Source organism: Apodemus sylvaticus, chromosome 7 (assembly GCF_947179515.1).
Source record: "Apodemus sylvaticus chromosome 7, mApoSyl1.1, whole genome shotgun sequence".
In the NCBI taxonomy this organism is placed as follows: domain Eukaryota; kingdom Metazoa; phylum Chordata; class Mammalia; order Rodentia; family Muridae; genus Apodemus; species Apodemus sylvaticus.
In genome coordinates this window covers 77,021,674-77,047,325 of record NC_067478.1, presented here as the reverse complement: position 1 = coordinate 77,047,325, position 25,652 = coordinate 77,021,674, and the positions used below count along the sequence as shown (strand labels likewise).

Below are 25,652 nucleotides of genomic sequence, written 5' to 3'. Positions count from 1 at the left end.
AGCACAAAGAAGCCCACTTTCCCCAAATAAAAACAACTTAAAAAGCTGTGGAGGATTCTAGTTAAGCCTGGCTTGAGGGAATGGTTTGTCACATCTAGTCCACTACCTCCACATTCTGAAGGTCCTGCAATCGCTTGCAGTTGACAAACACCAAGTTAATAAGACAGGAAACAAGGATAAAAAGTGCTGCATATAAACCCCTGATGCACCAAAGAGGAATATCAAATATCACAGATACATCTATTAAATCAAACTGGAAAAATTTCCAGCCAAGTGTATAGCTTTAAAAACGAAATGTTAAAAAAAAAAAAAAGTTTGAATGTAAAGCAATCCCGTGATAGGTCCACCAGGTGGGGTTCCATACAGATTCCATGATACAGTATTTCACATAAATGGATACTATATAACCTCCCTGCTGAGAAGGAGATCACATGTGCTATTGTAGCAAACCTCCCTCAGCAACTGAGCTGAACAAAACACTACTCAACACCACAAAGATGCATCATCCTTTCAATAGCCCAGCTGCGATTTCTCCACTAAGATGGCTGCAGCGAGCTGCTGGGCATCCGTCATGTGAGGATTCCTTTTCATGACGAGCCTCACAAGGTCAGGGGGGAAGATGTTGCACAAATTGATATAAATCTTCTCTCGGTTGTCCTGGTACCTCGGAGGATCATGTGGCATTCCACAGTAGGGGATTCTCCAGGTAGGTTCCTGCTGCTCGGGCAGGCTCTGGAAGGTGATCGGCTCATAGCACGGGGGTGTGGAGTTATCTGGTAAGGAGTAAGTCTGCCGATAGCCATATGCATCCACCCCATAGCTTGGCCTATCCCAGCTTCCAAGGCCTTCCTGGCGAGAATAAGGCTTTCTTTGTCTTGAAGGAGAACTATCATAGAGTCGAGAGTCAGAGATGCTGTCTATTCTGGTGGCCACTAAGGACCTTCCTAGGTGTGGTGCCTTAGAGTGTGCCGTGCTTGGTGGAGAGGGGTACTCACCAGGGCAGCTGGAGCGGGCCCCCACGGCAGGGTGCTGCAGATGCATAGCCAAGTGTGGAAGAGGACGCTTGTGATGGAACTTTGGTTCTTCATGACTGTAACTCTGAACTCTGGTTAAGGGATCGTGGAAATTCTGCAGGAAGGGCTGGGAGTTAAGGCGGCCGTGAGGGTGCATGTGCTGACACTTGAGACTCTCTTCCAGCTGTGGGTCAGGAGAGCTGACATAGGAGCGGTCATTGTACCCCACATAGGAGTCGCTGCTCCCACAGCTCATGCTCCCTTCACTGCTGCAGTCTGAAGCTACAGAGTTTACTCTATAATCAGTGTCTAATGAGAAACGCCTTTCAGGACTTCGGGGGCCTGAGATACTCAGATTAGAATATGCATTCAACATGGAATAATATCCAACGTCCACAGGGGAGTCACATTTTGGATACTGTTCATAAGGCATTGGCGCGCCATGATTTTTGGTTGCCATCATCATTGGAGGGTACTGTCCCTGTGGTCTTTGATCCTGAGGTGGGAAATGAACTCCAGATGGAAGGCCATTGCTTAAAGATGTAGTGCTTTGGGGTTTTGCAGTAGAAGTGGCTGGGATACTAACTAAGGAAGGTACAGACCTGGTTTCCAACTTGTTTTTGGTGGGAAGCGTCTCCTCTATGTCTTGGTAGGCGTGAGTCCTTATGCTTGGGTCTGACTGCCTCTTTGGAGCACCTCGTTTAACATCTGAAGTGCTGTCAGCCTTGGTGCTGCAAGGAACACTGTTGCTTTTTACCAGTCCCCCTTCATTTGTAGTTTTGGCTGCTGTGTTTCTAGACATGGCACGAAGTTCATCAGCCACTGACCGCTGAGGCTGACTCCCTCTCTCTGGGTGGTAATATTTGCACTTGTGTCCGTACGTACACTTCTTTCCTATGAAGATAAAATCAGTTAGGCAAAAAAGCACACCATGAGATCCTGCCTAGTCAGCAAAGCAGATCTATCTGAGCTGTGTACCAAAGGCAGAAATGGGAGCTGGGCTGTGCCTTAGTGTGCTCCTCGCTCTTGGGTCTTCTTGCTTACTAGGAGGAGCACTGAGGAAGCTCTCGGCTGGGCTGACCTCTCAGATCATACCTGCCTCTTCTCTTCCAGGGCTTAACGCCTGGGTGGGAAAGTCTGCTATGAAGAGCAACTGTCCTGCTGTAACACAACAAAGCCACACTTATCTGATTCATGCCTTCATATAAGAATTCCTAACTTTCATTCCCATAAAAAGTAACTTCAAACAGAATTAGCACTATTTTCACTCTGAGAAATCTTATATTGAACTCAAATAGGTAAAAAACAATTATTTAAGGCTAGCATACGTCCTTAAATTTACTTATCAAAAGAAGCACACTGTACAGCATATGAAGTTCTCAGTGTTTATCAATGACTGGACTCTAGAGGCACAAGTCAAGTCTCCATAAGGACAGTTACCATAGGGGCAGGGCTGCTTTTTGTGCTCAGGAACAATGGGTTTCTTCCTCAGAAAATTATCCAGACTTGGGCCATGTCTGCCAAGAGGGTCATCTGGGGGCATGAATCTGTCATGGAGATAACGAAAAAGAATGACACACAAAAAGAAGGTTAATTTATTCTTAAGGATGTAGATACTCATTTATTTTATTTTCTTTTGAAATTTTATTCCATGTGATTTGACTAATATTTATAATATTAGAAAAACCCAAACCTTAAACCATGTTCTCCTACAATGTTCAGTCTTCACCTCATCTTGTATCTGTTTTAATTTAAATAACTTATGTGACAGCATGTCCTACCATTTTTCTGTCTTCCTCTCAGTTTTGGGATGCTTGTATAGATTAGCGTACTGATTACCAGGGCATCTTAAGAGAGCTCTGTCAACAGAAGTCGGCAAGGGAATGCAGGGCAAGTGGAGCTGGGAGGGACAGCAATGAGGACAGACACCACTATGTACCAGATGTGTCTCACACACCACTGCATTTCCAAGTACACGCTCCATTTATAGACCAATAAATAATTCTAATTCAGGTTCAGATGAATTAAGTTACTTTGTATCTACCATTCAACTCTGAAGTCAAGATTCAATTGTACATGACTCTGAAGTCTGCTTGCTTCCCATTGTAGCAATGGCTTCTCAGCAGAGTCAGAAAAAAGCTTTGGAGGTAGAGCCGGCCTGTGATCCCAGCTGCCCGAGCCAGGGGAGGAGGGCAGGGCTCTTAGACTTGGCAGAGGAGAGGAGGTTAAGGCAGGAGAATTGCACATCCAGGCTTCCTAGACTACTGAATGAGTTCAAGGCCAGTCTGAATGAGTTAATAGACTCTGTCTCAAAAAGACTAAGAAACAAAAACATTGCAGCTGTAATTGAGTGTGGCAGCACACTTGTCTAGCGTGCACATGTGAGGTCTTAACTTCCATCTCTACTAAGAAGCAACTAAGGATATAGGCATATCATTGGACTATCAAATGGAGGGGAGAAGAGTTCATACATCATGCACAGGAGTAAATTTGAATACTTGTTATATCTTAGTTCTCACTTGAAATAAGCCCATGTTTACCTGCAAAATGAGAATGCGAGCAATATGAAAACTCAGAGAGGAACAATCAAAATGGCTGAAGAAAGCACTTAATAAATATTGTTACTATGACAAAAAAAAATTCAGTAAAAGAAAAAACTAGCATTAGAGCTGTAAGCCAGGGGGACAGCACATGTAAGCTGAGGTTACATAAAATACTCCATGTTTCCTCATGTTCCCATGACTCTCTTTCCCTTTGAGAGTCTCACTATGTAGCCCAGGTGGTCTGGAACTTGTGACTCTCCTGCCTCAGCCTATTCAGGGCTGAGAGCACAGGTGTGTGCCAACTCTCAGTTTGCACATTTCTCGGGAGTCTTCATAACAGAGCGAGCAGTGGTAAGCGGAGCAGCACTGCAGCGTGGTGGGCCTCTACACTGGGCTGAGTCAGTCGCCTTAGGATGCCTGTAACTCTAAATGTAGAAATTAGCTTATTTGGTTTTGTTTTTTCCTCATTTATATATTCTAAGAAATAACTCTAAGGCTGAGAGTGTGAAGATATTTTTGACGCTTTTGCTAAATTATCCAACAGGTTTTCATGCATTTAAATGTTTAAGCTTACTTATCTTTCTGTGTATGGTGTTGGCCTGCAGGTGTCTTACTTTCTGTGTATGGTGTTGGCCTGCAGGTATCTGACCTTTCTGTGTATGGTGTTGGCCTGCAGGTGTCTTACTTTCTGTGTATGGTGTTGGCCTGCAGGTATCTGACCTTTCTGTGTATGGTGTTGGCCTGCAGATGTCTTACTTTCTGTGTGTGCTGTTGGCCTGCAGGTATCTGACCTTTCTGTGTATGGTGTTGGCCTACAGGTATCTGACCTTTCTGTGTATGGTGTTGGCCTGCATGTGTGTCTTACTTTTGTGTATGGTGTTGGCCTGCAGGTGTCTTACTTTCTGTGTATGGTGTTGGCCTGCAGGTGTCTGACCTGTGTTTAGTGTTGGCCTGCAGGTGTCTGACCTTTCTGTGTGTACTGTTGGACTGCAGGTGTGTCTTACTTTCTGTGTATGGTGTTGGCCTGCAGGTGTCTGACCTTTCTGTGTGTGCTGTTGGCCTGCAGGTGTGTCTTACTTTCTGTGTATGGTGTTGGCCTGCAGGTGTCTGACCTTTCTGTGTATGGTGTTGGCCTGCAGGTGTGTCTTACTTTCTGTGTATGGTGTTGGCCTGCAGGTGTGTCTTACTTTCTGTGTATGGTGTTGGCCTGCAGGTGTCTGACCTTTCTGTGTGTGCTGTTGGCCTGCAGGTGTGTCTTACTTTCTGTGTATGGTGTTGGCCTGCAGGTGTCTGACCTTTCTGTGTATGGTGTTGGCCTGCAGGTGTCTTAGGTGTCTTACTTTCTGTGTATGGTGTTGGCCTACAGGTGTCTGACCTGTGTATGGTGTCGACCTGCAGGTGTCTGATCTTTCTGTGTATGGTGTTGGCCTGCAGGTGTGTCTTACTTTCTGTGTATGGTGTTGGCCTGCAGGTGTTTTATCTTCTGTGTATGGTATTGGTTACTTTCTGTGTATGGTGTTGGCCTGCAGGTGTCTGACCTTTCTGTGTATGGTATTGGCCTGCAGGTGTCTTACTTTCTGTGTATGGTGTTGGCCTGCAGGTGTCTTACTTTCTGTGTATGGTGTTGGCCTGCAGGTGTGTCTTACTTTCTGTGTATGGTGTTGGCCTGCAGGTGTCTCGCAGCATGTGTATGAGTGCTCAAAGAGGTCAGAGGAAGTGTTGGATCCCCTGGAATTGGAGTTACAGATGGTTGTGGACTGCCATGTGTGTGCTGAGAATTCAACCTAGGTCCTCAAGAAAAGTGAACAGTTCTTAACTGCTAAGTCATCTCTCCAGCCCTAGTTTTGGTGTATCGTTAATAGAACAATTGTTTGTATTTCTGTGAATTAATCAGATGAAAAAAATAAACTCATGTTGGGTTTAAATTAACAATAGGTGAATGTCTTCAACATGTTTGTAAGTATATTTACTTCTTGTAACGTGTGCCTGTTTATGTCAGTGGCCCTTTTACTAACTTGAAGTCTGCAATCATGACCACAGTCTTCCTTCGTAAAAGACCTTTTAAATGTGTGTGTCTAGTAAACTATCATGCTTTAAGTGGACTTGACAGGCATTTTGGGGGGATCAGAGGATAGATGTTTCTGTCAGACAGGTCCTTGAGACACAGTACAGAGTCTAAGAAGCCTCAGGGCAGGGCACAGAGCACACACTGGTCCGTCTATAGTACAAGTATTCAGGTTTTGGCTCCCATCAGGATTAGTAGGAAACTGGTGGTCAAAAGACACCTGTCTCAGATCCAGTCAGTGGCCAAATGGGAAGGATATTCCTGCATCTGCTGGGGACAGTCGGCTACTTACTTGTCATTGACAAAAGAATACATCAATAGCCGTTCATCTATGAATTTCTTCCATTCTGGTTTTTCATTTGCCAAATCTCTGTAGTTATCATTGGACACAATTATACCATCAGACTCAAAAGCCAGCTTCACGATGAACCTGTCGTCATAGCACACCACTCGCCTGCCTTGGACACGCCGTGATGGTGTGAATACCAGGATTTTTTCCTTCTCTAGTTTACGTAAAATTTCCTGATCTGCAATAAGAAAAGGGTGGAATTTCAGGAGTAAATACATAATTAGATACATGATGACTTTCATATGAGAGGTTTTCTTTTCAATTAAATATTTATTTTATGTATATGAATGTTTTTCTTGATGTATGACTGTGCACTGTGTGTGTCTGGATTCCACAGAGGTCACAAGAGGTTGTTAGATCCAATGGAACTGTGTTAGACATGGTTCTAAGTACCATCTAGGTGCTGGGAATCAATCCCAAGTTCTTTGCAAGAACAAGTGCTCTTAAGTACTGATCTATCTCTCTAGTTTCCTGCTGAGGGCTTTTTTAAAAATAGGAACTGAAGTGTATAGATTATGACTTTCAGTTGTCAGATGTAGCATAATCTGTAACTCTCAACAATAAAATTTTTTTGGGGGGGATATTTTCTTTATGTAGCTGGAGCCACTGTACTTCTCGCTTGGCGGTTTAGTCCCTGGGAGCTCTGCAGGGTCTGGTTGGTTGATATTGTTGTTCTTCCTAGTCTATTATTGAAATTTTATAAGAGCTTTAGTGCTAAAGCTACAAGCACTTGGGTGACAACGCAGCCTCTCAAGCACTGCGCCAAATGGACAGTCGCACTAAGCTTATCTAGTCCAGTTTTGAGCACGGACACATTCCTCTCATCTGTGGGTGGGTTTTGTAGGTTTTTTCCTAAGATGGTGAGAGAATCTGACATGTAGTAATGAAGGAAGCAAAGGAAACACTTCAGAGTGCAGGTTCACAGGAAGGAAGGCAGTGGGTCAGAAGTGCTGCTATAGTCATGGTCGCCACATATTCTGCATCCTGTCCTCTGAAATGGGGTATTAATTGCCAATTAATAATTTTCAAAAAACCCACATCTTCAGCAGTTAGTTACTGTTGAAAGCCTGTTACCTTGTGGTATTTGTGAGTGTTGAGTGGCTACTAAAGTTAAGGAGAGATTAGTGGAGAAGTGTGGATGTCAGAATAAGGAAATCATTCATAAAACTCAAGTTCTGTTACTGTCCACAGCAAAATCTCACTGAACCTGCCTCTCTGTTTCTGAAATGCAGTGGGTAGGCTGTAAGCAGTAAATGAGTTAACACATGCAAAGATGGTGGGAAGCTCTACCCCTCCCCACCGCACCCCAGAGACTATGTTCTTCAACCTAACTTGAATGTATTTCAATCATATGTTATTGCTGATCTCTTTAAAATTCACAGAAAGCCTTAAAGCCCAGATTCAATAATAGAACCCAACATATTATAATTACTCTATGTGTTATCTTGAACAACATTTGGAGGGCAGCACGGTACCCTGCCCCATGGTCTTTCCATCAGCGCCCAGCCCATGGAGCACATTAAAGATCCTTGGTGAATGTCTATGGGCGGGATGAATAAAGGGAACACTAAAGGATGCATACTCTGATGTGATCCCTGGGTCATGCTCCCGAGTGACTCATGGCCCTTTATTACCTACAAGATGTTTACTGATGGATGGATGGTGCCTGGAGCCTCTCTGATGGGTGGATGGTGTGTCTGGAGCCTCTCTGATGGGTGGATGGTGTGTCTGGAGCCTCACTGATGGGTGGATGGTGTGTCTGGAGCCTCACTGATGGGTGGATGGATGGTGTGTCTGGAGCCTCACTGATGGGTGGATGGATGGTGTGTCTGGAGCCTCTCTGATGGGTGGATGGTGTGTCTGGAGCCTCTCTGATGGGTGGATGGATGTTGTGTCTGGAGCCTCACTGATGGGTGGATGGATGGTGTGTCTGGAGCCTCTCTGATGGGTGGATGGATGGTGTGTCTGGAGCCTCTCTGATGGGTGGATGGATGGTGTGTCTGGAGCCTCACTGATGGGTGGATGGTGTGTCTGGAGCCTCTCTGATGGGTGGATGGTGTGTCTGGAGCCTCACTGATGGGTGGATGGATGGTGTGTCTGGAGCCTCTCTGATGGGTGGATGGATGGTGTGTCTGGAGCCTCACTGATGGGTGGATGGTGTGTCTGGAGCCTCTCTGATGGGTGGATGGTGTGTCTGGAGCCTCTCTGATGGGTGGATGGTGTGTCTGGAGCCTCACTGATGAGTGGATGGTGCCTGGAGCCTCACTGATGGGTGGATGGTGTGTCTGGAGCCTCTCTGATGGGTGGATGGTGTGTCTGGAGCCTCACTGATGGGTGGATGGTGTGTCTGGAGCCTCACTGATGGGTGGATGGATGGTGTGTCTGGAGCCTCACTGATGGGTGGATGGATGGTGTGTCTGGAGCCTCTCTGATGGGTGGATGGTGTGTCTGGAGCCTCTCTGATGGGTGGATGGATGTTGTGTCTGGAGCCTCACTGATGGGTGGATGGATGGTGTGTCTGGAGCCTCTCTGATGGGTGGATGGATGGTGTGTCTGGAGCCTCTCTGATGGGTGGATGGATGGTGTGTCTGGAGCCTCACTGATGGGTGGATGGTGTGTCTGGAGCCTCTCTGATGGGTGGATGGTGTGTCTGGAGCCTCACTGATGGGTGGATGGATGGTGTGTCTGGAGCCTCTCTGATGGGTGGATGGATGGTGTGTCTGGAGCCTCACTGATGGGTGGATGGTGTGTCTGGAGCCTCTCTGATGGGTGGATGGTGTGTCTGGAGCCTCTCTGATGGGTGGATGGTGTGTCTGGAGCCTCACTGATGAGTGGATGGTGCCTGGAGCCTCACTGATGGGTGGATGGTGTGTCTGGAGCCTCTCTGATGGGTGGATGGTGTGTCTGGAGCCTCTCTGATGGGTGGATGGTGTGTCTGGAGCCTCACTGATGGGTGGATGGTGTGCCTGGAGCCTCACTGATGGGCGGATGGTGTGTCTGGAGCCTCACTGATGGGTGGATGGATGGTGTGTCTGGAGCCTCACTGATGGGTGGATGGTGTGTCTGGAGCCTCTCTGATGGGTGGATGGTGTGTCTGGAGCCTCTCTGATGGGTGGATGTTGTGTCTGGAGCCTCTCTGATGGGTGGATGGATGGTGTGTCTGGAGCCTCACTGATGGGTGGATGGTGTGTCTGGAGCCTCTCTGATGGGTGGATGTTGTGTCTGGAGCCTCACTGAAGAACTCTGCAGAGTAACTGCAAGCAGCCTGACAGTCACCACCATTGCTTTATTCCCATTTATGAAACAGGTTGAGAAAAACAGCTAATTCCATTTTGAAAAAATACAGGTTTTATAGATAGCTAGTTAAGTTAACACAGTTAGTGCATGTTAAGTATTTGTTAAGTGGATATTAGATTAGCAAAAGTGGGAGTCTGACTCCATGACTGAAAATGGCAATATATGACTTACTTATTTACACCTAGTGAAAGAGAACTGAACTATTCCATTCACCAGAGATTATGTGGCTGAGGGTTTAGTCAAGAAAAGTATTACTTTGGGAAGGGAGCCCTTAAAAGCCTCTATCATTCCATCATTTTACAATGTAAGCTGTATCCTGAAGTCATCCAGGGGCCTGGCATGCTGGGATTTCTGCCCTGGACTCAGTCATGCCCTACTGGTTTGTTATTTTTCCCTTCTTGATCTTGGATGTACAGGAAGGTCACGTGTGTACACCGCAGCATCACTTCCCTTTCCTCTGTTTTCCAGACATGGTCTTGCTGAGGACCAGGTAACATGACATGCTGTCTCAGCCTCCCAAAGTCTGGAACTGCAGACTTGTGTCCCCAGACCCAGTTGTGGCCTGTCCATTTTAATTTAATTCATCATACCCTATCTACTGTTTATCAAAGTTTTTTAAGGTATTTATGAAAAAATTTAAAAAGAAATATAAAGAAATAGGGAGAAATGAACATCCCATATAAAACATAAAAACACAACTTAGAGGGTATTTAACATTTTCCATATTTCCTTTAAGTCATTTTCTGTGAATTTTTCTACTGTTGATACATGTATACACACACATACACACATTCTATAAATTTATACACATACATACATAATAAAAGTCATGAGTTTTAATATAATACTATATTCTCTAAAAAAAAAAAATTATGTCTATGGGCTGGGGATATGGTTAAGTGGGTAAAGTTCTTGGTGTACAAACATGAGGACCTGAGTTCAAATCTCCAGAAATTAATATCCCTGGAACCCAGGTCCCAGTGCTGGGGAAATACAGACAGATAGAACGCAGTAGCTCACTGCCAGCCAATCTAGCCTCTAGACAATATATAAGGCAGAAAACAATAGAGGACACCCAGTGTTGACCCCTGGTCACTGGATGTGCATGCAGGGGTGGAAACACTTACACAGACACATACACTCACACACAGACATAATGTTGCCTAAACACTGGATCACTGAAAAATGTTCTAATTTATTGAACTATTCTTCTAGTGAGTATACAATTGTTTTTTTCTTTTTTCTTTTCTATTGAAAATAGTTGTACACTGAAATTTTGGTTCTAGACTTTCACTTACATCCCTTGCTTATTTTCTTGGGATTCATTCCTTAAGGAGAACTTGAAAATTTAAAAGCATAGTAATTCCTCCCCCTTATTCATTGGGAAGAACTACAAGATAGCCCATCACAGCTACAAGTGGAGACACAGGCAGTACGGAATATATATGTGCGTGTGTGTGTGTGTGTGTGTGTGTGTGTGTGTGTGTATAGAGGCAGGCGGATTTCGTGAGTTCAAGGCCAGCCTGGTCTACAGAGTGAGTTCCAGGACAGCCAGGGCTACACAGAGAAACCATGTCTCAAAAAAATAAAATAAAATAGAATAGAATAAAATAAAATAAAATAAAATAAAAAGGTTGAAACTGAAATTCTGCTTTAATTACATCAATATTTCCTTCATATTACTTTAAAATTTCTGAATTTAGAAAGGCTGTTCCCTCCCTCCAACTCCAATATAACTTTTGATGATTTAATTCTGACAACTAACTCTTAAAGTATGTAAAAATTATTGTGATATAGGGCATAAGATAAGAATCTAAGCAAGTGTTTTTTTTTCTAGAGTGATTTCAACATTTTGGTCCTCTGGGCTGGATCACACAGGTATTCCACTCTGTAGCTTACCTAGCTACTTGGAGCCTGTACAAAGTGAGGACATGACCACTCCAATGCACGGCTGAAGGGAAGATTACACTTGTAAATATGAGGGACAGTAGAGCAAGAGGCATCTGGAAAAGTCCAGAGCGGGGAGGAAAAGGAGTAGGCTGAACAGGGCCATGTTGGGGGGTGAGAGGGTGAGCGAGGAAGAGAAAAAGAGACCACAAAACAGAGAGGGCAAAGAGGGATGACCACGAGAGCTCACGGTGGCAGCTGTATGGTTCCGTAGGTATGAGGGGCTGGGGGAAGGAAAGCCTATGAGCTGGAAAAGTTTAGAGTAGGGGTGAGGTGAGAAGAACTGAGAGGAGTGGCAGGAACTCTGTGTGTGTGTGTGTGTGTGTGTGTGTGTGTGTGTGTGTGTGTGTGTGTGCAGCATGTGCTTTTGGTATGCTAATAAATACCACACACAGCCATTTGTCCCCAGTTCCTTTTGGACCTGACAGATCCCACGGTTTAGCCTCAAGCAATACTTGCCTACTCACCAAATCCTATTTAAACAATGTCTTAATGGTATTAGATAAAAAAAATAATCTTTCTCAATGGAAGCATGGTGGTCTGCAGTCTGTCTCAGTTTCCTTCATTCCCTCCATCCCTCCTTCCCTCTCTAAAAGGTTCTGTAGTTCTGTTCGCATAGATCCTTCATTCTTCTGTTGATACTGGAGGGAAGAGGAGGATTGGATGCTGCCTGTGAGTCTCTATAACTGAATCAAATGTTCAATAACCGTTAACAGTTAAGAAGGGCATGTTTGTTCCAAACTCATTCATTTAAAAGTGACAAAATAATTCAATGTATGTATATGTATATATGTATATATATATATGTGTGTGTGTGTGTGTGTATGTATATGTATGTATGTATGTATATATAAAACTAGAATCTGGTAATTTCTTCCTTTTTGGCTGGATCACATATCCCAGGATCCTAATAGGCCTTTTATGTGCTGTGGCCATTAGATCTTGATAGCTGCCTAGGCTAATTTCATAGAGTAAGACAAAAGTGGTTTCTGAGACCTTCAGTACATTTTTCCAAATACTATAGAGCAAATGTCAAAGCTAGACTAAATCTACTAAGTACACCTTAGAAAGTCAGAATTATGTAAAATTTGATGTTAAAGTTTCCATATAAATGAAAATATCCAGCATACAGCTGTGGTGGTTTAAATGAGAGTGACCCCTATAAGCTCATATGTCTGAATTACTTTCCTCAGTTGGTGGAACTGTGTGGGAAGGATTAGGAGGTGTGGCTTTGCTGAAGGAAGTGCCACTGGAAGAGGGCCTTGAGGTTTCAACGCCTCATGCCATCATGCCTGCTGAGCTCTCAGCTGTTCCTGCTGCTACCCTCTTCCCAGCCTTATGTGTTACCATAGCAACAGAAACGTATCTAATACATATAGCATTTAATTAATACATTATCTTCAAACTGGCAAAGAATATTGCAACTAAGACAGTGGCAGTCACATAGATTGGGTAAACAGAAACAAATCAAGCATCCCTAGAGTGCCAAGCACCTGCAGGGCACCAGCAGCTGTGTGAGGAGCTCACCTGTGATAAGGGCGTCAGGTCGGGACTGCTCTTTTCTCCAAGCAGGAACAAAGACCGTGATATCTTTGTGGCCTCTTTCCAAAAACCAATCCACTGCCAATTTTATTCCTCGACATGAGAATACTTCTTTGTTTCCATGGCTGAAAAATTTATAGTTTAGAATACTTAAGCACAATGAAACCTACATTCAAGTTTATAAACAGAAATAGTTACATAATTATAATAGTAAGAAAGTTGAAATTTAATTAACTTCAATTAACTTAATTAAAAATCAGAATCTATGTGGAAAAAAGAAAGTGGAAATACTGTGGACAATAAAGAAAGGTGGGGTTTAAATGTTAACTACAAAGGTTAACTAATCTAAAAGATGCAACTTTCTTTTTGTTGGTGATAGGGTAAATAGAAAGTGTTGAACAGGAAAGTTTTCACTAAAAGTAGAGAACCGTCACACACAGACACATAAATATACACTGACACACACACACACACACACACACACTCACATGCTCAAGCACTACATGCCCTACCCTGAGCTCTGCTCCACACACTGTGCTGGACAAGGAGCATGCTGACTGCAGGGCACTCAGACTGGACCAGCGCTGTCAGCCCACCCACTGTTAGCGTTTACCAGGGGCCAGCTCGTCTTATACCCTTCATCCCAGCAATTAACAAGACACATTCTAATATTTTTAAAGGAAAAGCTTCCTGCTTTGGATGCACTCTATTTGCTGCCTTTTATAGTACGAACAGTGAAGGTTTCATTTCTTATATATATTTTTCTTGGAACAAAGGAAGGCAGAATAAAATAGGGAAATGCTTTGCTAACTTTAAGCATATATTAGCTATTAGGCATGTTAATACACTGTCCTAGCTAGAAGCACTAGAACCTTCTAATGTATGAAAATCAGCTTAGAATAAATTAGAAATAAAATCCACTTGCTTTGAAGACGAAGGCTATGTTGAAGTACAACTGTAGACTGCACATTGTCCACAGCCCCTGTTAATAGTCCAGGACGAGCCTAGAGGAGACACATGTACTGAAATGTTTAGAGGATGAAGTAAAGCCGAGTCTGAGGCCACATTTTCTAGGTAACTAGTACAACAGCACCGTGTACAATGTGATGTTAGGTTTCATGGGAAATACTGACTGAAGTTTCATCATTCTTCTAAAAAATAATCTAGAAAAATCCCGTTATCTCTGGAGAGAATAAATACAGCAAGTATTGCTAAATCCACCCACTTGCTATACCTTACCTACACTGTTACCTTGATTGAATGGTTTGAGATCTACTGTATTATGCTTTGCCTATAATCTGTATTATCTGGCAATCTGAGAATCAACAACGTAATCGCCCCATGAAGTTCTTAAGGCCGGCCTGCCTAAGCTTTTTCTTTCTGGTGCTTCATTTGGCAACAATTGTCACTCACTCAAGAAAGTAAAATTACTAATAAAGAACTTAATAAAATGCATATAGGTGGTAGTTTTTTTACTGTCATAGGACACAAATGCTAAAGGTGCCAGGAGACTAGCCCCAAACACAGCTGGACTGATAAAGACTATCTGTCTCATTATCTTCTGCTCCCCATCCACAAGTTTCTTAGGGAGAAACAGACAAGAGGATGACGGTTAGCCAAATCAAGGGTGGGCAGTTATGGAGTCTGCACTTCTGAGCATGAACCCACGTCTATGCCTAATCTTCTTCTCTGAGAAAAAAATCATTCTTCACTTGTTTATGTAATTACATGAAGTTGTCTGCTACTTGCACTTGAACACAATATCCTTAACCTCTCTAGGCATACTATAAACCAAAGAAAGTTGGCGTCACACTATTACTTCTAGGAGAAAGTATAACTTGTAGGCAAAACATTATTAGGGACTTAAAAGCTATTGCAAAGAAGAACATACATAGGAAACTTCAGTCATTATGGATTCTGTCTCTAGATTAGTAAGACAGAACAATACAGGATTACTAGAAGAAATGAGCAAATCCACATTCATATTAATTGACACTTAAAGACGGAAGAAAGGAACATTCATCTGAATCCTGATCTGACGGGACACATATAATCTTGTAATGGTTGAAAGAGGACATCTTTCCAAGAGCACACAGGAGCTACATCAACAGTCACTTTACCAAAGAAGCAACACAAATGACCAATACACATGAAATGCTCAATAGCAAAAATGTAAATTAAAGCCAAAATGAGACACCACTTCATACCCATTGGATGGGTAAAAATAAAATCTGCAAACACCAGATGTTGCCAAGAATGTGTGAAAATAGGAACTCATACATTACAGGTGGGAATGTAAATTGATGTAACTATTTGGGAGAACAATTTGGCAATAGTATAAAGTTGAAATCGTACTTTCTTTAAAACATAGTAATTCTATATCCAGGTACACTAAAACCCTACAGTAACCTAAAACTGAATATAATGCAGTTGGCCATTGGCTTCTATCCTCTGATCAGTCTTTACAAGGGGTATAAAAAATAAAAGGCAGCCGGGCAGTGGTGGCTCACGCCTTTAATCCCAGCACTTGGGAGCAGAGGCAGGCAGGTTTCTGAGTTAGAGGCCAGCCTGGTCTACAGAGTGAGTTCCAGGACAGCCAGGGCTATACAGAGAAACCCTGACTTGAAAAACAAAAAAACAAAAAAACCAACCAAACAAAAAAAAGGCAAATGGGATTGTGCAGGTTAAGTCCCTGAATGTCCAAGATCTTCTGATCTAATCAGGTCAAAATGAATGTCGTTAGTGGAGTGTTGAGATGCAACATGGCACCTAAACCCCCCTCCATCCTAAGAATTAGGGACCACTGTAGAATATGGGGAGAAAAGACTGAAATAGCTAGAGGGCTGGGGAGGACCAAACAAAACGGTGTCTTCTGACCATGACAGGATTCATGGACTCATTGCAGCAGCGCAGTGTTTGTCTTCACAAGAGCGAGCCAGTCAACATTCTAGCAAGGAGGAAAGGAAAGGGCTCCTGAGTTTCCACCCCTGAGCAGCTGATGGTTCCTTTTTTTTCCCTTTTCTTGAGACAGGGTTTCTCTGTGTGGCCCTGGCTGTCCTGGAACTCACTCTGTAGACCAGGCTGACCTCGAACTCAGAAATCCACCTGCCTCTGCCTCCCAAGTGCTGGGATTATAGGTGTGCGCTACCACTGCCCGGCTGTTGATGGTTTCTTGAGGGGAGGAAGAGTCAGTTTCCTTTAAGTGTGGCTCTGGTAGGTCAACCATGCTCCAGTGGATGGTTCCACACTCCTCGGTATATGAGAAGCACAAACTGGACTCACTGGGTCATCAGAAACAAAACAAAACAAAACAAAACAAAAGAACAAGAAACTGGGAGGAGGAAGAAGATGGGGCTGGGCCTCAGAGGAGGGAACAGGGAAAGCCCTGAGTGAGGGAATATGTGCTGCTGACACGGCACAGATGTCAAGGACCTGTGGGATGTAGCTCAGACCCATGGGAAATGGTTGTTGTTGGTGGTGTATCTGAGTATTTGATACTAACAGTGTGTGCAGAAAATGTCTACAATAGCTCCCTTACCCCATATTTACAGCCTGAAGACTGATCCTCTACAGAGACTGCTCCTACTGAGGTAAGCTAAACCTGTCTCCCTGATCCAGCTGTATGCCATGAACTCGGCCTCCTTGTTTATCTGTATGTATTAACTGCACCTCCTTATTGCCTCGCTGTTCAACTCTAGAACAATCATGCTGTGCTCTGGGCTAATATACTTTCTCCATCAGAGAGCCTAGGCTACCCAAATCTAGTTTTTTTGTGTCTGTCTTTTCTTCAGTCTCTTGTAGCCTCTGATTAAGTCCATCCCTGGAGCAGTGCTTGATATGGCAAAAATATATTGTATGAAACTAAACAAAGAATTAAGAAAAATGTAATATTAAAGGCGAATGATCACTAAAGAGTCCACAATGCCTTTAGGTAGAAGCCTCCATCAGCATCCAAGTCTTAGAATCATCTAGTAACAGACAGCCACCAGGCGGCTCCAAATTGCAGATGGAACTCGGAGATGAGGAGAGTGTTGGGAGATGAACTGAGTTTCTTTACTGAGACATGTGGCAAGATATGACAACTCACAGGTAATAGAAAGATCAGCTGAAGGGTTGCTGATGGAGAATAAAATAGAGTAATTCTGACAAAACATTACAAAAAGCAGGATCTAAGCGTGTACTGTAGCCACAGATACAAATCAACTGCTTGCTGATTTCTAAAAAAAGCACTACATTTCTAACTCTACATGCAAAGAACAGAAAATTTACTATAGCTTTACTAAGCATTTATGAACTCAATGTGTGCAGTGTCTTCCCACTCAATTACAAAAAGCTGATCCTATATTTATAATTTAAATATTCTTTATATATCAATTTCCTTTTATTTTAATGCCTCAGTACTAAGTATGGTTGACATTTCTTATGATGTGACCCTTATATTACGTGAATATTTTGGAAGATTTGTAATTATCTTGGATTAAGTAGGACCATGAACTAAGAGTACCTCTCCCCAACTATTTTGGTTTAGTGGGATTGGATTTTCATGGAAAATTCCAAACCCCCACTGCAAATACTGAGTTTCTGTGGTGCAAAATGGGCAAGAGCTTAAGGTCTCACTGGACTTACACTTGGTGGCTCGTATGAAAGCCCAGATGTCACTCTTACAAACAGAAGGCTCGTTTATTGTTCTGTTTGGAGCTTTAGACTTAAGAGAACCCTACTTTGCAGTGGCCAGAGCTCATTTGAAATAAACAAAAGTAATATATTTATAGAGATTCTTAGATAAACTCCATCCAAAATGAAAATAATTGTTTGAATCTCTGGAAATTATTGTACTTCTCAGAGAAAAGAAAGAATGATCTAGAGACTGGGTAAGGCAAGCAGGAAGACGTTCAGGTTTCTGGCCTGCTTGCCTGTTGATTCTCCTGATTCTACCCCTTAGTCTCTCTGTTTGCCTCCTAATAAGCCCTAAAAAGAGTGGGGGGGGGGATAGACAGACACCCAGGAACAAAGCTTTTTCTAGGGCCACTATCAAGAAGAGACTTTTATATAAAAAGTCAATAGGCCAAGACGGCTTGAAGCCGGGGTACTGATAAAAGGAATGCCAGGAGGACACAGGGTGCAGCTCAACCCTGAGGCCCGGCTGCCTTCAGATGACTCACCCTTTAGGAAGGCAGAGCGCATCTGGTAAATGAACAAAGCAACAACATAGGTAGAGTGGCGGACCCTCAGAGTTGGAAAGGAAACCACCTCATGCCTGCTTGTGCTTTCTGCCTTCATCTGTCTCTGTGAATACTGAAGGCAGAAGCACTGCAATAAGAGAAATAACTGGTCACCTTCTCGACAGCCTTCTGTCCGTCCTTTCTTCTGACGTCCCTAACTAACTAAATCCTGTGCAGAACTACTTACGTTCCTCTCTTGCCTCTCAAGGCCATTACCCCATGGGAAACAGGCCCACTGTGTCAAGCAAGAGCATCCACATTCTGAGGAAAAGTCAGCTGAGTTGCTGAAAATGTGCTCATTTCACTGACGGTTTTCCATGCCCCGGGACCAACCGAGACCAACGTGGGACCACTGCTTTCCTATCTTAATGGGAACAGCACTATCACATGGAAGAAATCCCTCATTTATGAACGTCAATGAGACTTCCTAAACAAATATACTAGAATATATTTATAGACCTTGTAGAGGAAAGAAAGTGAGATACATTTGCAGATATAGGATATAAGCTATAACTGGACCCCTGACTGTTGGGTGGATTAATTTGAGTCTTATTATTTTACAAGGGCTACCAAATTGGTTTTAGATATACATACATAATTCTCTTTGCCTAGTAAATTTAAAAGCAGCAGGACATACGATGGATATAAATTACCTTGACTAATAAATGTATTCTTTATAAGACTTTCACTATTTTAACTACTCTGCAAGATCACTTTTTTTGTAGATATAAAAGTGATTATCTGTAATTGGTTCATATTTACCACTGTGGATTATCTGAAAAACATAAACAATTTATTTTTCTGTCTTCAACATAGATGCAATTTCATGAGAAGTCAAAATTTATTATTTATAATATTTTATATCATAGTTACCATTGGAGAGTTGGAGAGTTAGTGTACTTGCTTATTAATGGCATTAAACTACTTATGAGAGTTAACAGATTATTAAGGTACATTTTAAAAAATATATAGAGGAAGATTCAGGAAACCACTTATTTAATTATAATTTGCGTAATTCAGAAAAGGGAAATGACAGACCAACCACTATCTGCCTTATCCAGAGAATGCAAATCCCTATATTCTATCATTATAACATTAACTAGGCTAGTCCAAGGGAAAGAAAGCTTATTTTAGAGCCATAGTTCTCAACTTCCAATGGAAGATGCAAGCAGTAATGAAGAAGAACCTAAAATAGGATAAAGTCATCTACCTACAGAGGAGGCTACTGCTTCTTAAGAATTTATATGGCACTCACAGACAAGAGAGGACCACGTGTTGCTTCCCAATTATAGGTGACTTTATTACATAAAATTATATAAATATATTTACTGAATAAATATACTAACTACATGATCAAGAAAAGTTATTCTTAAAAGTCCTTTGCATAACATCTACAACCCTAATTGTAAGAACTATACCCAGAATGGCATGTTTTAAAATTTAAAATAGAAAGGGATTTTCAAGAGTAATATAATAAAAATAACAATAGTCTCTGGAATTAAACATGTCTGTTTTTAAGCCACTTTTCTATATGATGTTGGGCAAATTGTTATCTTGAACTTCAGTTTCCATATTTCAAACCTTATGCGACTGTGAGACTCAACAGGAGGTGAGAACCTGAGGAGCCGGCCTGAGTGTCCAGCAAACACTAGCTCCTCAGTTTCTCATGAGCTTGGAGCCCTCAGGTTTAGAAAAGACACTTGGTTTAGAACGGAAAAACAAAACTTTAATAATTTCAATTTCACCATGCAATATAAAAATTCTTAGATATGATGGTCTGAGGACGACAATAAACGGTTTTAATTTCAAAAGAAACAAAAAAGGATCAAGGTAATCAGAGGGCTCAAGAAAACAACCACTTTTCTATAATCCTCTATTTCTTTTATTTAATTAAAAAACTTGACCTATACATTTACTATATTCTAAAATGTGCCTTTATATGAAAGTCTCCCTGGGATGATTACTTATGAGTATACACAATGCCACCAACTTTAATGGGCCTTCATAGCAGCCAGCCGTGTGACAGCGACACAGCAGCACTGGTCAGCGGGCTTGAGATTGGAGGACAGAGGACGGAAAGCACAGGTAACGGCTGAAAGCCATAGTCGCCGGTACTGGAGTTCACCATGGTTACATCTGTCACAGAGAATCAAGAGCTCACAGAATCCTCCCAGAAGAGTACCAATATACAAATATTAAATATTTGATGAACACTGTATTATTTAGATAAAGCCTAGGTGTTCTCCAAATATGTGAATTCATCTTACTGATTTCTTCAATTTTAGACCTTATGCAGGACTTATCTTAGACATATAATTTAATTTTAAAGAATCCTAAAAAATGTCTTTAAAACCTTCACTGAGGCCATCTTTTAATGTTTAATAATATTTTTAAAGAAAATATATTTCATTTACATAGTGCTTTGGTAGTGTGAATTACTAGTACCTTCAACACAGAGTTAAAGAACAATTTATTCTCTATTTTTGTAGTCCAGTTAACTTTCACATTGCACTTGAGAACTATCATGTTGTAGACATGAAAGTGGCTGAAGATGTTTTCCCATAAGACCAAAGGTTCGTAAGTTTTCTTACCCAGACACGCCTGCTCTCTGCTGCTCTGACAGGCAGCTCCTCAGCTTCACTCTCTCTGACCTCCTTTCCCACGGCAGCAAGTCACTGAGACACACAGCCTAGTTTTCTGGCTGCTATCACAGTAAACCCATGCTGCTATAGGTCATTCAAATCAAGGTTTACACTTTGCACTCCAGACAGAAACTACACATCAGGGTACAGAGGCTCTTTTGGAGAAGAGCATTTTTGCATTGGGCCATAAAGTCCCACATACGTGCCCCAGGTCGAACAGAATTCCACTTTGCTTCCAAGCATGTTTTGCAAGATTATACTGCTTCCAGGGAAAAGAAAAATTTGAAAAGTCACTAATTTAGGAAAAAAAAATTCAACCAAAATTGATTATGAATCCAGCAAGACAGGTAGTACTGAGACCTGAAGAATGGAAGAGGAAAAGAAGGAGGAGGAGGAGGAGGAGGAGGAGGAGGAGGAGGAGGAGGAGGAGGAGGAGGAGGAGGAGGAGGAGGAGGAGGAGGAGGAGGCTGCGGCGGCTGCAGCAACTCTTTATTTTACAGGGTCCATATCTGAGGTGAGATTAACATGCAAGTACACATCTCACTAATCTAGATCTGAGTGGGCCATGGGATTAAAGATGACAAAGAAAACATCAGCTAAGAAAAAATAAACATGTAAATTAGTAAAAGCAGAAAAAGTGTACTTTAACCACATTTTGACAATAATGCTGGTTAAGTGAAGATCTTTGGCTAACTTTACTAGCTTGCTATGCTTTAAATAACACATGTAAGGCAAGAGTGCCACTACTCTCTTATAGTGTATGATTATCAATGCCAAGTAGAATTATGTACTTAAAGGGACAGACATATTATCGAGCATAATTAGGCTCTGTCTCTATCAGACTCTCTACACTGCTACAAATAAACAACAAAAACACATCCCACTTTATAAAAACAGAAAGAGAAATGGGGGCACTGTCAACTAACTGTAAGTAATGCCAGTGATATACTTGAGGGAAATTATGCTGCCCTTGAACTCATGCTGAAAGCTGGATTTACAAGCATTAAACTGAGATCCTGTCCAATAGAAATATAAGAAGCACATATGTAATTTTAAGTAACCTGGCATACCATATTACAAAAAGTAAAATCACTTGAAATCAATTAAATTATGTATTTCAGTTACCATAATTATATCAATATGTAATCAATATAAATCAATGAAAAAATTACATATTATTTGTAATGAGCTTTGGAAATCTGTGTGTGTTTTACACTTTGAATGCTCAATTCCAACTAGACATATTTTGAGTTCAATAGCCATAAGCTGCTAGTGCTACTATAGTGAGTCAGGAAGGTCTACTATACATGATTTTGATAAAGTTATGTTGAGGGAGCCAAAACATATCTGAATGAATTCTGGCCAGTTATAGTTTTTCCTGCAATCTAATCAAAGCATCACAATTTTAATATTGTCTTAGTATTTAAGACAATACTATACTTAAATAGTAACCAGGCAACAGGAGAAGAAACTAACCCACCACTGAAGGTAAATTTTAGATTGGCAAGATAGTGTTCACTATGGAAATTTAAGAGTTCCCAAGCTTTTATGAGAAAATTTAATTTTAAAACCTATTCTACATGCCAGCTTTGTACTAATAGCAGTTGCTTTTCCAGCAGAAGTCTTTGGGGGAGACAGAATATAAACTGCTAAGCAAATAGTTGGATTTATTTTTGTTTTGTGACATTTTATTGGCATGTGAAAATATTGATTTTATCAGTGCATCTTCCTCTCCAGTTGTCTACAGTTCTGGACATATTTTTATCTCCAGTCTTAGTTCTCAAATACATTCTCTACATTTCCTTATAGAATCATTGTTCCCAAAGGCAAATGACTACTTCACTCTTCCCTTGGTCAGATTCACTCTGTGGTTCTTCAGCGCTAACAGAATACGAGGCAGAGTCTATTGGCAAGAGAAGTTTATGCTGGAGTATTAGGCACCAAAATACTGATTCTGATACTTGGCATAAACATGTACTAAGAAATTCTGGTCCACTTATCCGTCAGGAGATTTATCCCAACCCAGAAACCAGAGTTTGCTGAGGAAGAGAGACTTGCACTGACAGAGTGAGGCGCAATAGTTTGGTCACATTAAGCAGAGGACAGGTGTCCCAGCTTTCTTTCCAACACGGGACAGGAAGATGTGTGCGCCGATGTTCTGTGGCAGCACTGACAGGCTCTCGGCTTCCTTTCTTACTTGTCATCCTATTGTCTATGAAATCTGAAGGGGGCCTAAGCAGTGGAGACCTACGTCACCTGGGTGTCGCCTGGGTGTCACATGACGGCACAGAGAAGCCTGCTAAAGGAACACAGCCCTTTCTAGCAGCAGCAGCTCCTGCTCCTAACAGCTAACGATGTGACAAGCCATCTAAACCTGAAAAAAAATTAAAATGCCGAATTTGTCTAAGGAAACACACTAGTTTAAACTAATGGGTATATATGGAGAGAAAGCAATTTTATATTCTACTGCTGAGCTATCCCAAATTCAATGGAATCACAAACTTTGAAGAAATAGGAATCACAACAACAAGAATTCTAGCAATTATAATAGATATTATATTTTGTTTCCATGTCTGTAAGTGATGTGTAAACTTCATGACCATAAAATATTACTATTAAGGAAAAAGATCTATTTGCTGAATAATATATGGAATAACTTTGCTGATTAAAAAAAAATTGATTAGCTACAGATATTTGTCAGAGCTTCTCAGACTAGCTTCACTAAATACAAATCCTATTCTGTTCCATACCCAGACAGCAAGTGCTTCTTTAGCTCCCATACTTTATAGTTCACCCTTCTAGTTTTGCATACCATGTCTTGAAGACCCTACACCTAGTTGGTAGTGATGTAGCTCTCTACAATGCGGTGGGCTAAGCTGAGTACTCGTCTTTCAGTTTGTGACAAACGGTATTCAATTCCTATCATTGTAGAGCATTCACAACAACAACAACAACCAAAAGCTTCAACACCACCAAAAGAAACCCATTAACTGAGATAAAAGAGGAAGCATGTTCCCTAAAAGCAACAGAAAAGCTCCAAAACTTTGGGACCCATGTTTTATATATATATATTTATATGTTATATGATATATATACACACATACATATATACATATATATATAACAAGTATATACATATTACATACACACACATATATATTTACATTTATTCTGGAGACTCCTTTATGACACTGTGGAAACTACCATTGAATGGATGGTGATCAAAATCAACACAATTATTAAAACATATCATTTATAGCTCATAAAAACAGCATGAACCATTAAGTTCCAATGGTTATGACCTGCAAAAAGAGCATACCACAGATGGCATGTCAACATGGATGGGGTCACATCCCTACTAGAAGAGCTATAGGCTATATAGCAAGGTTTCTGAGGGAGGGACAAACAGTTTTCTTCAGGAACAAGTTCCCTTATAGTTTAACTAAATGGTCATCCCTAAACCCATGAACATAGGGTAACAATATTTAGACTCAGTAGACTGTGCATGCATGTGTGTACATACATACATAAGTATATCTAAAACAATAGTAATCATAGAATAATAAAATATGAATTTGAGAGGGGGATGTCACTGGAGAAAATGGAAGTAGGTGGAGGGGAGACGAATGGAAAAAATTATAAAATGTTAGTGTACAAAATTCCCCAAAAATGCTTCATGAATAAAAATAAATAAAATGAATAAAAACTAAGTTTAAGCGCCCCCCCCCCCCTCAGTATTTCAAATTGAACCTAGGGCCTCATTCATGGGATTCAAGTACTCTACCACTGAGCTATGGCCCCATTTGAACTGTTACTATATTCTTGATTGAGAAGAGATTAGCTCTTTAAGTTAAGGGTACATGTAATTTACTGTCTATTACACACCAAACATTGGTAATAATTATCTCTCATCCTAATAAACAGTATTGGAAAATAAGACCTCTTCTTCTGACTGAAGGAGCTGAGGGACTTTGCAGCCCCATGGGGAAGCAACAGTGTCAACAGGCCAAACCCCCTAGAACCCCTGGGGACCTGACCACTAACCAAAGAATACACAAGGAGGGACCCATGGAGCTGGTCACATGTGTGGCAGAGGATGGCCTTGTTGGGCATCAGTGGGAGGAGAAGCCCTTGGGCCTGAGGGTGTTGGATGCCCCAGTATAGGGGAATGCCAGGGTGGGAGGACAGGAGTGTGGGGGGGAGCACCCTCATAGAGGCAGGGGGAGGGGGAGGGGATAGGGACTTTCCAAAGGGGAGACCTGGAAAGGGGAAAACATTTGAAATGTAAATAAAGAAAATATCCAATAAATAAACAAAATAAAAAAAAAAGACCTCCTCCTCCAAGACTCTGGAGATAGAGCCTGAAGGCTTCAAACACGGGCGGACAAGTGAGAAGAGCATTACAGAGAGAATTAGGTGCCATCAAAGCCCACAGAGAAAGAAGCTGGGAGGTTCAGGGGTAGTTGTCCTACCACGCATCAGGTCATGTTTAAGCCTCAGCACATTCTGTGTTTTAATAAAGATGGTATTGCTGTTCTACTTTAAATCTGCATGTAAACATGGCTGGGTATCAAGACTGTGGTCAGCATTTAACTGACAATGAAGTATACTTTCTTACAGAGTCTGTCAGGAGATAAGAAAGATAACAGAATAAGATTTTATTCTAAACTAGTTCCATATTTACTTATCACATATAATCTATTACATGGGTGAATATATTATATGCAAAGTAGGTTTGCTAAGCTTTAGCATGAGTATTTAATTAATTTTAAAAGTGAAGGTATATAATATTTAATGGAGGCAACCTCCATTTTGTACAGAGAATTTGGGGCCCTGAAGTAAATAGGTGTTTATAAATGATTTTGTAACTGCAGGTATAACTTATAAATGGCACAATGTTTAAGTTTCCTATAAATTTTCATGAGTTCTGACACTTTCAAAATTATAGACATGGTGAAATGTTTTATTGTGAATGGAAGAATACTGCTATAATAAAAGTTTTTTGTCAACTTGTTCTCTCCTAAAATGCCTT

The 25,652-nt window shown here is 41.5% G+C and overlaps 1 protein-coding gene across 3 annotated transcripts in view; it reads right to left on the bottom strand.

Moving 5' to 3' along the window:
- Positions 1-299: 299 nt before the first annotated feature.
- The window catches only part of Zc3h12c (zinc finger CCCH-type containing 12C), a 58,109-nt gene continuing 32,756 nt past the window's right edge, over positions 300-25,652 (bottom strand). For all 3 annotated transcript variants that reach the window (XM_052188341.1, XM_052188340.1, XM_052188343.1), the window contains exons 3-6: positions 12,742-12,881; positions 5,914-6,148; positions 2,454-2,560; positions 300-1,907 (exon numbers count right to left, since the gene is read on the bottom strand). In XM_052188341.1, the coding sequence (XP_052044301.1) occupies positions 511-1,907; positions 2,454-2,560; positions 5,914-6,148; positions 12,742-12,881 (1,879 nt within the window). In that variant the 3' untranslated portion in view covers positions 300-510. The remainder of the gene's footprint in view (positions 1,908-2,453; positions 2,561-5,913; positions 6,149-12,741; positions 12,882-25,652) is intronic.